This window comes from Magnolia sinica, chromosome 13 (assembly GCF_029962835.1).
Source record: "Magnolia sinica isolate HGM2019 chromosome 13, MsV1, whole genome shotgun sequence".
Taxonomy (NCBI): Eukaryota; Viridiplantae; Streptophyta; class Magnoliopsida; order Magnoliales; family Magnoliaceae; genus Magnolia; species Magnolia sinica.
The window spans coordinates 71,556,429-71,573,747 of NC_080585.1; the positions used below are offsets into that span (position 1 = coordinate 71,556,429).

Genomic DNA, 17,319 nt, shown 5'->3' on the forward strand with positions numbered 1-17,319 from the left:
TAGGTAGGCCCAAGTGAGTTTACTTAGTACGATAAGAGCGTACTGAGTAACGCACCATTGAGTAATGTACGATAAGAGCGTACATTAAAGATGGATTGCGCACTGTGTACTGAGTAAACTCTGTGGGGCCCACTGTCATTCATGAATTTTATCAAATCCGTCCATCCGTTTTATCAAATAATTTCTGGGATTTAAACGAAAAATTAATCATATCCAAAGCTCAAGTGGACCACACCACCTGAAACAGTTTGAATTGAAGTCTACTGTTGAAAAGTTCGTGGGGGCCCACAGAAGTTTTAGATCAAGATGATATTTGTATTTTCCATTCATCCATGTCTTTGTGATATTATGAACAGTTTGGATGACAAATAAACGTCATTGGGGGCCTTATAAATATTTCAACGGTGGAAATCAATACTTCCACTGTTTCCTTTGGTATGGTCTACTTGAGATTTTGACATACTTTATTTTTGGGCTCAACCCCTAAAATGATCTAGAAAAATGGATGGGCGGCGTGGATGAACTATGGGCTGCGTGTAGGGATGACAATGGGCCCTACAGAGTTTACTCAGTACGATAAGAGCGTACAGAGTAACTCAGTACGCAATCCGATTTCCCTCTTTCACTTTCCCTCCCCAATCCGCGCCCCTCTTTCACTTTCCGTCTCCATTTTTACCCCCATCCACGCAGTCCGATCCGTCTTTCACGCACGCAACCCCTCAAATCTCGTTCCGGAAAGAAGTGTCCGTCGATCCGGCCTGATTCCTCGCCAAAATCTCCGAGAAAGAGGGAAGTAGAAGAAAATTGCAAGAAAATCCTCCTTACCTGTCGAATGGCCCACCTCCGATCACCGCTACAGCCAGGTACTCTCCGATTTCTTTTCTTTTTTTTTTTTCTAATTCAAGTTTTTTTGTCGAAATATCGTGCAATATCGACGATATATCTGCCGATATCTGGTATTTGGGATTTTTTGGTATCTTCCAGGGGTTATCGCGAGTGTATCGTCTCGCAGTGGTGCGATAACGATAATATCGGCCGATAGTATCGATATTTCAAACACTGGGTAGGATCAGGTTGAGGTTAACAGAAGCCCAACCCATTTACCTAAATGGGCCACATTTTTTTTACCCAAACCTGGTGAAAAACACAATATACTCGATCCAAGCCCATCTTTTAAGCTGATCAGGTTGGTTGGCTTGCAGGTACACCCCCACGCATGACCAGTTCTAGTTTGCAGTCTTTTGGTAGATAAGCTGTTTGTGATTAAAGAGGAGTCCTAAGTGCCACTTTATGATTGGCTAGTGGATATCTATGGAAGATATAGTGGTAGGAATAGCATTAAACACGAAGAGAAGTTAGGAAATTGTTGGAATTAGCTGTCTTTAAGATATATCTGGGACTAAACTAGGAAAATAAGGATGTCCAATTGCCTTTTTCGAGGGATTTGGACTCCATATCCATTTTTAGGAATTTATGAAGGGACAGGGAACAGGTAATGCAAAAGGTCTGTATGCTTCCTATTGTTACATGAGGCATGCATAATGTGTAGGTGTCAACTAGAGAATGGTCTAAACCATGCCTAGGATTTATCTTTACGGTTTTTCTTTTTGTTATGTATAAATTCCTTGTAGATGTCATGATGATGAGTGGTTAAAAAGGCTTCTTTGCTATCCTATTTCCAATGACAGGAATAACAGGAGAGATTCTCTTAGAACTGTGGTGAGACGCCACAAATTCTGTGTGAAGAATTTCAAATTGGTCCAGCTCCTATTCAAACTCTTCTAGTGGTGCAACTCTACTACAAAATTGTTGAAGATCTTCTTCAACAATCCCCTATTACCTGCATGTCTCATTCTTGCATTGCTGAATGAGATTCTTATAATGAAAATAAGGGTGAGAATAGCACAAAATTTCCCCTAGTTTTTGTGGAATTTTCTACTATCTGGAGCAACAGTTTCTACATACATGAGATCATAGAAGTTTGAAGTGGTTTAGTAGCTAATTTTGAAATTCTATTAATCGACAATCCAATAGAACTCCATTATGCTCTACAAGTATTTTGAAAAAAAAAAAAACAATTGCAGGATCTGAAAAACCATGAGATAAAATTTAGACTAAATAACTACAAATCAAGCTTTTAAAATTATTACATGAGTACCAGTGCGAACTATACCCAGATTTGGAGCCACTGCATCTTCTGAAAGTGACTGTGTACATGCATAGCAAGCTTTCTGCACATGGATTGCAGATGATGAAGATATGTGAAGCAATTGGACAGTTATAACAATAGAAATATAAAAAGTCATTTTTTATAGAAAAAAAAACACAATATACAAAATACAAAATGCAAATGATATGTTATCAAATAATAGATCACAGTGGAAATGGTTTTCGGAGTAAATAACTTAGACAGAAGCTTCATTTCCAAGTTGTGTGCAATTTCAAGTCATAATAATCTCCAGATTCATAGCCAACTAGACACAAATACAATGCAATTTGCAAGTGTGCAAATGAACACATGCACCGATTCATGCGCAAGCACATGCAGATATTGTAGCTCCACATGCATTCATTGGGGCGAACATTTGTCCATCTGTGGCCCCAAAAACTCACATATGCAAGCACACAACAGAAACATAACCGAAACATTGCGTTAGCTAAATTGTAGTTTTTCATATACATATGTTTTATGTGCTTGTTCCACCTTCCACGGTAACATGATCCAAAAATCCTTTTAAGTGGCTGTGAATCCCAACATCTAAAGATTCGCAAGGTAACATGGATGGAGTCCCCTCACCACTATAAAGATGATTAGATAAAAGAAATCTCCACAAACTTCAAAACAATTAAATACCTCTAACAACTTCATAGCAAAAAACAATACCCAACCAACATCCATGATCATTATCGAATTAGTGAGATGATATGGAGCCGGAAGAACCAGAATGTAGTAGAGACATCTCCCTACAGTACACGTGGTGGTAGGGTGATGGACAAATCCCCATTTTGTCATATGCAGGGCCATAGCATGGATGGCTTATGTCTCAAAAATGACACCAATTACACAATCCTATCAATCTGATTTGTAGCAAATAAACTGACAGTAAAAAACAGCAGCAGTTAGTTGTCAAAGTAGCAGTGGGATAAACTCTACAAAAACTAATGGATAGGATTGCCACATGGGTTTTATTTTTAAGACGTAAGCCATCTGACCTGGTGCGAGCATATGGCTAGATCCGATCGATACATAACTCTGCCACATTTCCTGTCAAGAGATGGCTCTACCCTATTCCAGTTCTTTCAGCTCTACAGTATCATCACCCATTGAATTATTTATATGCAACTTCATCAGGACCGTGACTTGGCATTAAAAGAATTTCAACGCTGGTTTCAGATTCTCTAAATTCATAACCCCAAGATCTCAGGTTTCAGATTCTCGGTCCAATCAATCTGATATGTAGCAATTAAACTGACGGTGTAAACAAAAACAGTTAGTTATCAAAGTAGCAGTGGGATAAATGTACAAAACTAATGGATAGGAATAGGATGGTCACTGGGTTCTATCTTTAAGATTAAGCTGTCTGACCTGGTGCAAGTATATGGGTGGACTCAATTGATACATCTTTCCGCCACATGTCCTGTGGAGAGATGGCTCTATCCTATTCCAGTTTCCCAGCTCTAACGTATCATCACCCATCACAACTTCCTCAGGAATATTTGACTTGGCATTATAACTATTTCAATGATGGTTTCGGATTCTCAAAATTGATAACCCCAAGATCTCAGCAGGGACAGCAGTATGTTAACCAGAATATGGATCTCCTATTGGGTACAAAAATAGTTAAACACAAAGCTTTTGCAAATTTATATTTATACTAAAAACCATTAAGCAAGCACATATAATACAAGTCTACATCCATGTGCAATTCTTAAGTTCATTAACAAAAACAACAATATAGAGAAAGTATATGCTTGTTTTTCATTTTTCCCCAAAAGCAGTATGCTAGAAGCTTCAGAAACAACCAACTTCGGAGTGAACCTACTTATTTCTGCATAGAAATTATACAATAGTTGAGGTAGATACACAGAAAGAGCCAATAAAAATAAAAATAAAAAAAGTGCATATGCTGAGCACCCACCATTCTCAGAACATGCTGCAGTCCACCACTTCCAAAAGAATGTCCACAAGATAGTATCATTGCATCATCCATGAGACTGCCACTAGATACCGCATCCACATAAAGAAATAATCAGATGTTCGAATTAATGAAATTAATAGTTCTACCAGACCCCAAAAGGAGTCGTCTATTGAAGATCCATAAGCCCAGATCACTAAACTGCATAAAATGAGCAATGGCTACCACGACTGATTGAGCTAATATTAAGTAATCATGCTACTACAAGCACTGACTGTTGTTTTATGCAGTAACAGGTCACCTTCAATTGATCAATAACTTCTTTATGAAAATGAAAAGAGATCATATCTAATAAAAGGTTACTGTGTGAGATTGATGCATTGGTGTAATCAAAACTAATTGCATAAATATAACTATACATACCAGATTCAAAGAAAATAAAAGAGAGGGACAACTGTGGAATCCCTCCACAAAAACCCCAATGGAGTGGCACCAACAGTTTCCTAGGGCATCACTAGAGAAGAAATCCCATCATAGGAAATCAAAAGAAAGCAACTTTTTAAAAGATCACAGAATCGTCACCATCCATATAGACTGATGCCACATTTATAGGCCACATACATAAGAAATACTTCAGGACTCGGCATGCACCTAATTGGTGCTAACACCACACTACTCTCCTAACTACAGCCAAAAATTATTAGAATTTAGAATCTTAAATTATTGTGCAAATGGATTGTTATAGCTGTATACACAGTTGTACGATGGTTTACACAACCATACCTACTCATGCATTATAATTTTAGTCATAAACTGATATCTAAGACCGTCACAGGTGTCATCAAGTGGGCACACTTCTGGGGGCCTCTGATACATGTGTGGCCATTTTCAGGATGCAAGGATTGGCTGCATCAATTCCCTGTGGTTCCAAAAATACTTCCTCGAGGTGGATACCGGCATCAACCTTGAAACAGGTCGCATCTTCACAGCGGGTCTTCCTTGGAGCAGCAGTTGATGAAGCCCTCCATGTTCGCTAGGCACAATGTAGGCTGTATCTCCATTCTCCCTCCCTCCATCCCTAATGCCCTCTGCCATTAGACATCATGGGAACAAGGTTCAAAATATCACCAGATACAACTTGGTTTCAGTCGGAACTTATCCAAGTTCGACCACCTGTACTCTTAAAATAAGTGAATTGATTCCTAGTCTCAATTTGATCCAACACGTCCAAAGTCAGGAGGAGACTGTGTGAATCATCCAAAGTAAATTGGAAGGGAATAGGCATAGGGTGAAGTGCAATTACTGTGTGATTGTGATCTCTTTAGGAATCAGATTATTTAAATAAGCAAGACTAGAGGTGATGCAGGACATGAAATTAAATATGACATGCAAGATTTCAAGCTTTAGATCATACCAATTTTAAACACTCACAAAATTCCACATCCCACATACGATTAAACATTCAACAAGGGGAATCAACGGGAGTCCAAGCCTACACACATTTACGGCTGGATCAAATAAAATTATAAACCAAACAATGCCCAAAGGAGTGTAAGATTCATCCACTCTTGGAAAGGATTATTCCCCAATTCAAGAGATTCACAATGTTCCAATTCGGGGAAAGTCTAGGGTTTGCATAAGTTGGAAAAACTTGGAATTTGAGATTATCTACGGTTAGGGTTAAGGATTTAAGGAGAGAGAGGAGTGAAATAGGAGAGAGAGAATAACCTAAGACAGTCCACATGTGTGGACAGTAGCCCAGCCCAGACGGAAGTGCATGGGTTCCTATCCGCGCATGTGTGGGTTCTTTTCCCCACATGTGTGGGGCCCACGAAACTGGAAACAGCTAGCTAGGGGTTGGTCGGCCAGGGGAGGTCCACCCTCACGCCAAGTTTCACGTCGATCCGCGGTCCGGTGTGGGCATGGTGTTCTGCCGAAGTTTCAACTCCCTGGTGGGCCAGAATCTGAAAATTTGTTGTAAAGGAGAATTTGGGTGCAAAAAAAAAAAAAGATAAATTTAAAGACCGTGGGAGATGATGGATGTGGAGTGTAGGAGGTGAGGACGATTTGGGATGATTGTGGCTTCCCACTACGGTAGTTAGCCCTTCGAGGAATGAGGGTTTTGCACCTAATTAGCTTCTTCAACTCCGAGAGATAGAAGAAAAAACGCAGAATTTTATTTATAAACTTCAATAAAAAAAAACCTACATGGGGTTGCCTATTTATAAGAAAACCCTAAACCCCAAAAGTCGCGCCATGTGCGCACACTATTACTTAGAGACGAAGTAACAAAAATAACAACTAATCAAAGCAATCAAAACCGTTCATGATGTTTCTAATAACAATAATAACCAAAACTCAAAATCCTAGATCATCTAGGGTAGTGGGCCACGTTCATGAGATCCAATGGTCGAATCCCTATGATGATTGGGTCCACTCCAATGCTCCATAGCACGGCCCCCTAACTAAGAGGTCCTCCATAGATGTCGTCGTCGATCCAAATCAATAGTGGGGCCTTCCTCCTTGAGTACGTGCGTGGGGTGGAGCGCGTGCGCTTGCGCATGATGTCCCCATCAACTCTCCCCGAGTACAAAGATTTCGCCACTGGCGAAACAAAACTCCTGAGCCGCTCCAAGATGTCAGGATCAAGTCTTTGAAGCTCCTCCTCAGTGAGCCACGCACTATCTGAAGTTGGGCATGACTTCCACTTGACTAGAAACTTTTGAAATCCGTTGTCTGACATCAATACTATCTGATGGTCCGAATATCCTCTGTGTCCTCTCTGGGTGTAGGAAGGGTAGGTATGGGAGGTAGAGGCTAGGAAGATGGGTCGGGAAGAGGCCATGAATCAAGGGAAAGGTCTAGGGAATCAAGATGGTTCAGTGCAATATATCAGTGGTCCCCTGAAATGCAACTAGATCCTCCACATTGCACGTGGAACTAATTCTCATGGAAGGTGGAAGATCTACCACATACGCATTGAGACCGTTTCATTTTATAATTTTGAATGGTCCAACGCTACGCGCGTGTAATCTACGAACAGCTCCCTGAGGGTACCGCTCTAGCCTGATGCGGACCATCACAGTCCCCTACATTGAATTCCTTGAATCGTTTATGTTGATCTATAGAAATTTTGTAATGTTCATTACTAGTATTGATCTTTTGCCTAATTTTTTGATGCAATGAAAGAATGTGATGTGCAAAGGACTCTGCGAACTCTGATGACCTATGGGACAGGGACATAAGGACAGGATCAATAGGCATCCTAGGAACAACATCACACCAAAGTGTGGCTTTATACAATCTAAACTAAATAGGAACAAGACAACAATGTGAGACTGGACTAGAAGTTTCATCAACCCAAGACACTCTATAGGGTTGAGGATGGGCTTCAAGCTTTAAGCCCAAACGGCTCACAGTGTCAGTTGATACCACGTTGGTACAACTACCACTATCCACGATCATCTTGCAACTCTTATTACCACATTTTGCGTGAGTATAGAGGGTCATGTTGCGGCGCCAATCGTCGGTATTTTTTGCTTGTGCAAAGGCGCGACGCACAACTGCAAGGGTCGCAGACTCTTGCGCTCCCTCTTCCTCATCACTAGGGGTTTCTATTGGCTCATATTCTTCCTCCTCACCGTCACTTTCTGGGTGCACTACTTCTACTTACCCATCAATAAGGGACACCTTGGTGCCCTCTCTCGTGCCACACTGGTGGGCAAAGTGACCAAACCCCTAACATCTAAAACACCTAGTCGCATCACTTTTGCGCGAGCTAGACCCGACAACTCCTTTACCCTTATCATCCTTGGGCCCAGATTGAACACTACTGGAAGGCTTGTATGATATTCAGTGTTAGGCTTAGCCCCAGAAGAGTTAGCCTTAGCGTCAGAATTGCGAGGCTCAAACCGCCTTTCCACAGGTGTTTTGAGGTATTGCTCGACCTCCAACACTACTTGATACATTTGTTCAAGAGTGTCTATATCTTTGGCGAGCAACTCTCTCCTAATGTTAGAACAGAGGCCCGTCTTAAATTGAGCAAAAGTGAGTACGGGATCCTCATCAACTTCACACCGGGTCAAGTACTCTTCAAACTTCTCGATGTATTCAGCCACACTCATGGAACCTTGTTGAAGAGACTGCCATTCTTCAATCAACCTCAAGTGATAGGAGAAAGGGAGGTACTTTTCCTTAGGAGTTTCTTTCATTTCTCTCCAATGGACCATTGGGGGCTCCCTCAACCTTTCTTTCTTTCACTCCACAGTAGCCCAAAACCTCTTGACTTGGCCCACAAGCTTCATCTTGGTGAATTGGACTCAACGAGCATCCGACATGTCGTACCACTCAAAATAGTGGTCCATATCCGCTAACCAATCTAGAAAAGCTTTAGGGTCTAATTGGTCATCAAACGTAGGGGCCTCTACTATAACTCCCTGGAGGAGTCGCGCATCTGCGTCATAGTGATCACGATGCCCCTTGCGAGGTGAGTGCACGGGTGCGCGCCCATGACTAATTCCTTGGCCACCTTCATTCCTTTGTTTATCCAACTTTGGGTAATTCTAACCACCTAATTAACAACAACTAACCCCAAAGACATTACAAAAATACTCGTAGAAGTCTTAACAAATATCCGAAACTACCAAAACGCGTAAGGTCGCTAGCTAGCAAAAATAGTTTTCCTACTATCCAATGATCTTCACCAGGTTCACTGGGTGGTAGGAAAAGTGAGGCCCCACGCTCTTGCATCAAACTCCTCTATTTAAGAGAACTCGTCCTAGAGTTTCTTTCTTCCCTACTCGTCGAATCACCATATACAAAGTGAGTTGGATGAGGTTGAACTTTTGACGATATGGATATGACTCGACAGACAGAGGGAATAGGGGTATCTTTAGGCTTCTTTAAACATAGGCCCGTGCCCACATAAGAGGGCTCGACCACCATCCCCTAGGATCAAACACAATAGTTATTTTCCAAATCTTCAAAAACCCATTGCTCAATGGACCATGACCAAGACATCAACAAATACAAACAGGTGGTCCCAATGCTCCCACACTAGACTCTCCCGATCAAAAAGGATTCGTAACGAGTCTCTTCCTACAAGAAGCTCCAAAATGACATTGACATGTCTTAACCTTGCATGATAAAACTAGGGTTGTACATTGAGCCGAGTCAATTCGAGGTGGGCCAAGCTTGGCTTGACTCGCCCTTGCTCTCCTTGAGTCTACCATTGAAGCTTAACTTTTTTGGCAAACCTTTCGAGGCTAGCTAGTAGATCGAATCGAGTCGAGCCTGCTCCCACCTCAATTTATTATATTTTTTGCTACAGAATACAAATTAAAAGTCAACAACATTAAGTCCAAAAAGTCCCACATGCCACAACATTCACAAATTCACAATTAGAATTCAACAGTTTCAACTCTACAAAATGCAAATCTAATCAAAAATGCAAATCTAATTTGACCAACCACACCCAGCCACCCGACCCAACCCCAAAATCTCAATTTTGGAATTTGGGGTTTTCAATTACATAAATAAAAAAACATATAATGCAGGGGCAATTTCACATCGGGCTCAAGTGGGGTTGCCTATGGGATTCAGGGGCACAGTCGGGGTGGGCGGCCCATGTGAGGCGGGTGGCTCATGTGAGGTGGGCCCCATCCGTGTGAAGCGGGTGGCTCGTGTGAAGCAGAACCCATGTGAAGTGGGGCCCACGAGGGGGGTTCGGCCGAGGTCCTAACCCATGCAATGTGGGGCCTGGGCTATGAGATAAAGGGATTTATTCACCATGCTCTATCGGTTCGAGCTTTTAGAGAGTGGTTAATTGTACTGCATCAACATATATATTAGATTTAGATAAAGGAACTTTGCTGTTAAGAGAGAGAGAGAGAGCGGGTGGCCGAGTGTAGGCCGTACAGCTGAGACAAGTCGGCCAGATATTGAGTCGAGCTAGGGCAAGTGGCCGAATAGGGAGAGAGGAGAGAGAGGGGGAAAGAAGCAGAGCTCGGGTAGGGTAAGGGTTTTAACTTTTATTATTTTTAAATTTATATATATATATATATATATATATATATATATATATATATATATATATTTGAGTCGAGCTAAGCTCGAGCTTCGATCCAAGCCGAGTTCAAGTCGAGCTCCACTCCACTCGACCACGGCTCGTTTTCAAAACGAGCTGGGTCATGTGAAGCTTGGCTTGCCTTGAGTCGTCGTTCAAGCCGAGCTAGACCAAGCCAAGCAAGCTTTTCGAGCTAGCTTGGCTCGTGCACAAGCCTAGATAAAACGTATCACTTCCATTGCACAAGCCACCACAGATCCAATGATAGGGAGAAATAGCTTATCAACATCAAAATGAGATGAGTAGTTGATGAAGACACTCATGATAGCCACCAATCCTAGTAAAACCTTCTAGTGTTGCTACATAGAAGGCATCATCAACAAAGACTTGATACTCAACCAAGCCTCTAGCAACGACAAGGCGTCCATCATCGCTACAATAATCAAAGAGAAAGTGAGGGCTCTTAAGCTTCAAGCTACACACAACATCCAGAACTACAATTCCATAAGCATGATGGATGCCCCACAGCCATTCCACATGAAAACCATGAGATCATAATCCACCACAACCAAGGCTTCATGTGAGGGGTCATCGCCAGTCACCATACTACGATGTCAACCATAGTTACCTCATCATGAACAAATTGAAAGGGGTGAGCGTGGAGAAATGACCTTCACCATCCTCTTAAATAGGCGAGGGTGATACTTCGTCCCACATTGGCACCAATGGGAAATTCAACTTTGGGTTATTAGTCAATCGTTATACAAAACTCTCCAATCAAAACTCAACAATCCGATCAATGTAACATAGCATACATCAATGGTTTGCAGTGTAACACATCCATATGACATACTCCTCGGAAACGGAAAGTGGAAAAGGGCAAGGTTTAGCAATGGTTACCGACCCGTAGTCCACAGCACAACCAAATCTCTCTTAGTGGTCATCCATCAACTATTCATGCATTCTTGTGGTTGCACTTTGTAAGTTATTATTATACATCCTTCAGCCACTATTGGAACATGATCCTTGGCAACATAGTTGTTCATACAGACCGGGTCACGATCAAATCGCTTGCAAGGAAAATAGCACCACCCTCTTTGTATTCTTTCCCAAAAATCTTGACAACATGCTCGGACTCTTTAAAAGAAATGGGATCTTCCCAAATGCTTGATAATTCAATTGGATCCACATCATAGACCAGGTCTCCTATGATGCTTTAAGACTCCCTACTGATTCCATCTTGTATGCTAGGTCTCCAAAAAGGCCTCAGATCTTGACCATGTCATCTTTGAAGATGGGATCTCCATCAAAGGATAGGCATTTGCAAGAATCAACATAGAAACCCAAATCACCAATCGCGCCATGTGAATTGATGAACCTCCCGTTAAAAATTGGGTTCATGCCAAAACCCAATTCTCCAACACACATCTTGCTCCATTTCTTGAACAAAATGGTGACCAAGATCATTCATAAATCCAAAAATGGTTGAAAGGTTATGCTCTTTTGCTCAGACAATTCAATCAACATCATTGTCACCACAAGGGCAATACACCAAACCACCATTCCACCCGGAGAATTTCTCAAATTCATCACAATATTCCACCACCAATCATCCATCGCCATCACATTCAAACATCCTGTGAGCATCAAACTAGCAATCATGAACCACTCTAGGTTGCTCTCTTGCCAACTTGTTGATGCATGGCCCCACCACTAAGCTTGGCCAAATCTAGATTCAACATGAACAACTGGTAACTTCTCCTTGGGAGATCAACGAGATGCTCTGTGATGTGCAAACGTCTTGTGAGTGTTGGATTATCGGTATTGAACCACTCGGGGTTGCTCTCCTGTGCACTTTGTTGATGCACACCCAACCACTCTCCTTGGCCGAATCTAGATTCAACATGAACAACCGGTAACTTCTCCCTAGGAGATCGGCGAGAAGGTCCAAAAACTAACCACATGATCCACCATAATCAAAAGGAGCTCCTTGATCATCAAAGGTGCAATATTGACTACATGGAGATCTTGGACCATCCCCAGTGCTTCTATGTAAGGGTTTGCTCCCACCACACCAACGCTCGGCCCTTGAAGTGGTATGCCACTAGCTTGACAAGCGGCCCATCCGAGATCACATGGAATTCTAAGATATGCTCAACAGAGTCACCCAGTCTTTAATCTCTTTGGCATTGTATTTCTCATAAAAGTATTCCGTATCCGTTATGGTACGGTCGTAAAGGCCAATAAGTATAGCTAATGGTTGTGACCATTACACAATATGGGGTTGAAACAGGGTAGTTGATTTTTTTAGGACCATATCAGCCATTATAGGGGTCATAACAGCCGTTATGGGGCATAATGACCATTGTCCCCATAACAGTCCAAAAACAACCACTTCTTTTTTCTATGTAAATTTATTTTTCCTTCATTTTTTTCACTTTTCTCATTCCAAAAACTTTCTTACATCATTCTACAGCAGATTTCGATCACTCATAATATAGTTTTTAGAATTAAAATAGTAGATTGAAGTGATTTGCGTGAATAAAAGCTCTGGGGGCCATTTTTTCAAATTTAAAAAATAAAAAAATAAAAAATAAAAAAAATGGTATATATGCATTTTTTTTCCGATTTCTAATTCTGATGTTTGATTGTAATGTGTAAACATTAGAGACAACCATGTTCATAAATTCACCAAACAACCCAATACAACATTCTCACTAAAGAGTGGACCCTTACACTACCATAAACATTTTCAAAACAAAAAATGAATACGGATTTAGAATATTTACATTAATTCTAGAGTTTTACGATATTTTTTCCAAATTTTTCAGGCAAAAAAAAAAAAAAATTTGAACTGTTATGGGGATCGTAAAGATCGTTACACCCCCGTATCAGCTGTTACTATCGATACCCGTATGGCCGTATCGGTAATGGTGGTGACTATTACAATCACTGTTACCAATACAGAATACCTTGTCTCATCCTTTTTGAGCTCAGCCTCAAGAGTAAGTCATCGCACGTTAACTCGCAAAATTCCCAATGGATCATCCCACCCACAGTCATCTCGTACGAATGCTTGGTGATCAGGCAAGCATTTGGATGGTAGGGGTAATGAGTAGGTTTGATGTGGTGGTTGATGATGGGTTTTATGTAATGGGTGATGGTAGAGGAAGCTCTTGAGGATATGGTTTGAGATGGGTGGTGGTGATGTGGCAGGGAGTGATTTAGGGTAGATAACGATCATGGTTTTGAAGGAATGTACAACAATGATGGTGGTTGCTGGATCTTCTCGACAACTTTGGTCCATCAAGGCATCAACAATGTGAGCCAACGGATAGTTTTGCATGGTGAATTGTGATCAATATTCCACCTGCCTTCGTAGCCCAGATCAATTGTGGCTCTTTGTTCCTCACACTGCATCGGTTGGGAGTCGTCATGGTCTCTTTGAATCACTATGGCTCAATTCCAACAAGCTCTGATTTCCAAAGGTGTTGCTATAATCACCGTCCCCTCTATAACTTTTGTTCAAATCATGCAGTTGTGGACAGCTGGCATTTTGTGGCCTTCATAGCCTATGTATCTCCTCATCTCGCGGATCGACTGTGGCTCTTTGTTCCTCACAGTGCATCTAGAGGGGGCCATCATGGTCTCTTTGAATCACCAGGGCTCAATTCCAACAACCTCTGATTTTCGAAGGTGTTGCTACAATCGCCTTCCCTCCACAACTTCTATTCAAATCACGCAATCATGGACAGCAAGCATTCCGTAGCTCTAGCCCCTCTTCCACGAAAACTCACAAAGAGATTGACCAACTACAATGGGGTTTCCATCAAAACTCTTGCACTTAAGCGGATAAATGGAAAACCTAAGCAATTACATACTCAAGAGGGAAAGCTCTCGGAACTCGCTCTATCCAAAATAAAAAATAAAAAATCTCAACTCCAATCAATCTTAAAGCTAAAATGATTACAATGCATAAAATGGAGTTTTATACAACCTTAACAACAGACTAACAAAATCCCTAATTAATCGAAGATTAACCTCAATTAATGACTTTATTAGGTAAGACTAATCTCTAACACCTACCTAACAACACTAAGCCCAAAGAAATTACAAAAAAACCCATCAAACTGAAACTGCCTTAATCGTGCAAGGTCCTTGGCTGGCGAGAATACCCACCATCCAGTGACTTCCACGGGGCTCACTCGCTGGTGGGAAAACTATTCTTGCCAGTCAATGAGCCCCACATGGAGGGCATGCCCCCCGTGCCCAAAAGCTCACACAAAGGAAAATCCGGGGGGACGGCCAAAGATTGAATGGTTAGGATTTTCCAAGCTAGGTGATTTTGGAGCGTCCTCAGTCCTTAACCCATCACATGAACCATCAAATTAATATTGTTCGGATCATGAAACCATGCAAAACAAGTATCAAATTGGGAGCTTCAGAAAAATGAAGCCAACAATGCATAGATAGTATACAAGCATTCCTTTATACTGGTATATATGGGTGGTATCGATTTAATTTTTTGTTGAAAAGAAGTAAAATATATGGCTGTGTATACCGCACATAGCAATCTTGTTGAGACAAAATTAGAGACAAAAAATAGAACTAGAAATGTTCATGTCAAGACTTACGTGATGGGATCCGAAAGAATTGCTCTCAAAGACTCCCCTGATTCAATCGATAAAGGAAAGTCCTTCCTCCCACTAAACCCACACCCATACTCCCCTCCTATTTCCTTTTGTGCAAGGGCCGAAGCTTCTGGCCCCTGCATCATTTGCGCATGGTAAATATCAGGTTCCGCGATCGTAATAGCATTCTCATAATGAATCATCCGACCCAGCTGGTGTTGATGTTCACTTAAACTCCCTCTAATGTTATTCTGAGAGTGAACAGCGCTGCTATCTTTCACCAGAGCTCTATGTGATCCTAAATTTGATGAAAAGGCAAATAAGAATTTAAAATGATACAAACCCCAAAATCTAAAATAGGAAATATCCACTGAACTACCCAATTTACCAACATTCTCATTCAGGCCAGAATCCACTACAGGTGAGGGCCATATTTTAGTGATCCAGACCATTCATATAGTAGGCACTACTGTGGATGGTGACGCTGGAATGAACTCCCCTATCTGACAATGCTAGACATCTTGTCTGTTAACAGAGTAAAAATTAATGGTCCGTACACAAAGTGAGAAGATCCATTATGTTTTGACAGTGGAGATCTTCAGTCCAACACCCAGTTACTGTGGGGCGCACCAAGAAGAATGGTTTGGAAAGGATTGCTCCACTGTGGATAGGCAAAGCTCACCCTTGGACAATCAGAACTATCCAAAAATTCACCTGCAGTGGTATAAATAAAAGGTAACTGGCCAATGGTTTGAGACTCTAAATGCAAACAGCAAATGGCCCCCGGTCAGGTGACAGGGATCATTGCCAGAGTAGGTTTTACTTCATCAGATGTTCATAGCAGAACCCACCAAATGAAGAGCCCAGGGTTCCAGATCACTTGAAATGGTAGGCCTCCATGTCCAGAACTCAAAAGTATGTAATTCAAACTGAGCATTGTCTGATACCTCAACTCCGGAAAAATTAAAAATAAAAAGATAACCACGATAGTAATAAAAGAAAACTAAAATGATGTCGGAATTTTCTTTCATACCAAAAGATGCATGCTGGTGTTTCTGCAAAATCGTTTTCTCAGTTCGAATCTTCTCTGAACTACTCTGTACACTACCACTGCTATTGTTATTTTTACCACCGTCTTCAACTGCAACCAAACCGTCAACCTCGCCGTCCCCTTCATCATCTTCTTCCTGCTCATCCTCGTCATCATCTTCTTCCTCCTCATCCGATCCATCACCACTGGGTGTCCCGGCACTCCCGTCACCATTCCAGTCTGGGTTCTCCGGCTGGTCCCGTGGCCGACATGGTGATTCATAAATACTCCGCCGGAGTTCAGTGCCATGCATTCGGAAAAACCGCTCACGGTCGACAGCAAACAGCTTGTCATCGTTGTCAATGAACCTTGGCTTGCGCACAGGATCTCCAGCACGGCGCTGCGGTGCTCCACAGGAGTAGTGCAAGCTACCATCTTGGAAGACCATCTGCGGATTCAAGCCATTCTCAATCCTCTGCAGAGGAGGAACCAAATCCATCTCTTCTGAGACCATTCCCCAATGGATTTCCGCAACAACGAAAACTAATTTCTGGAACTTCCCATGGAATTCGATGAAAAGGGGCTTGATTAAGAGCTCGAACAATAGAAAGGATGAAATTTTCAGAGAGATCAGATGTTGCTATAGGAAACACCATAGAATTTTGAGAAGATTAGGGTCTTCTGCCATTTGAAAACCTAAGTTGCGAGATTTTCCATGGAAATTGATGAAAAAGGGCTTGGTTTGGAGTTCGAATGACACCAAAGGACTGGATATTTCCAAGAAATCAAAGTTTGAAAAGAGAGAAACGAAGGACACTGTAAGAATTTGAGGAAAAAGATGATTCTATCAGCAGCTCGGAAGGCTAGTCTAGTTCGCGAAATTTTCCATGGAATCGATGAAAGATAACGCGAATTGGAGCTAGGAAGATCAGAAGAACGGATTTATGGGAGATATCAAATGGACGAGGAGAGCAACTTTTAGAACATGATAGAGATTTAAAGGAGGTTTGGGAGGGATTTTTCCCGGAGATTGGCAGGGTTTGAGAAATTTGCGGGAGAACTAGTGCAGATCGTAGAAACTGGCATTTGGTGAAGCCGGTTCGCCTACAAGGCCGGTCGAATAAGCCCATTCTACAAGGGTCGCGTGTGCCCATGGGTCGCCTCACCGTGAAATCATAGAACGCGGATTGGGTACGGGCGCTTCGTTGGATCCGGGATCCACCGAGCTAGTTGGGACCCCTGACTGTAGGGCTCAACGGTGATGTATGTGCCTAAAAGCCACACTGTAGAACCATTTTGACAGCTCATTTTAGGTGAATCCCACCATTAAAAACATCATGATTTCCACTGAAATGTTTATTTACCATCCAGCCTGTTAATAAGGTCACAAAGACCTAAATGAAGAGACCACGTAAATATCATCTTGATGCAAAGTTTTTTTTTGGCTCACAATAATTT

At 41.8% G+C, this 17,319-nt stretch overlaps 1 protein-coding gene across 1 annotated transcript in view; it reads right to left on the reverse strand.

The window, feature by feature from the left end:
- The window catches only part of LOC131223854 (U-box domain-containing protein 62-like), a 39,160-nt gene extending 22,167 nt beyond the window's left edge, over window positions 1–16,993 (reverse strand). The window contains exons 1-4 of the mRNA XM_058219380.1: window positions 15,865–16,993; window positions 14,835–15,129; window positions 4,140–4,221; window positions 2,174–2,231 (exon numbers count right to left, since the gene is read on the reverse strand). Coding sequence (XP_058075363.1) covers window positions 2,174–2,231; window positions 4,140–4,221; window positions 14,835–15,129; window positions 15,865–16,375 — 946 coding nt within the window. The 5' untranslated portion in view covers window positions 16,376–16,993. The remainder of the gene's footprint in view (window positions 1–2,173; window positions 2,232–4,139; window positions 4,222–14,834; window positions 15,130–15,864) is intronic.
- Window positions 16,994–17,319: the final 326 nt, after the last annotated feature.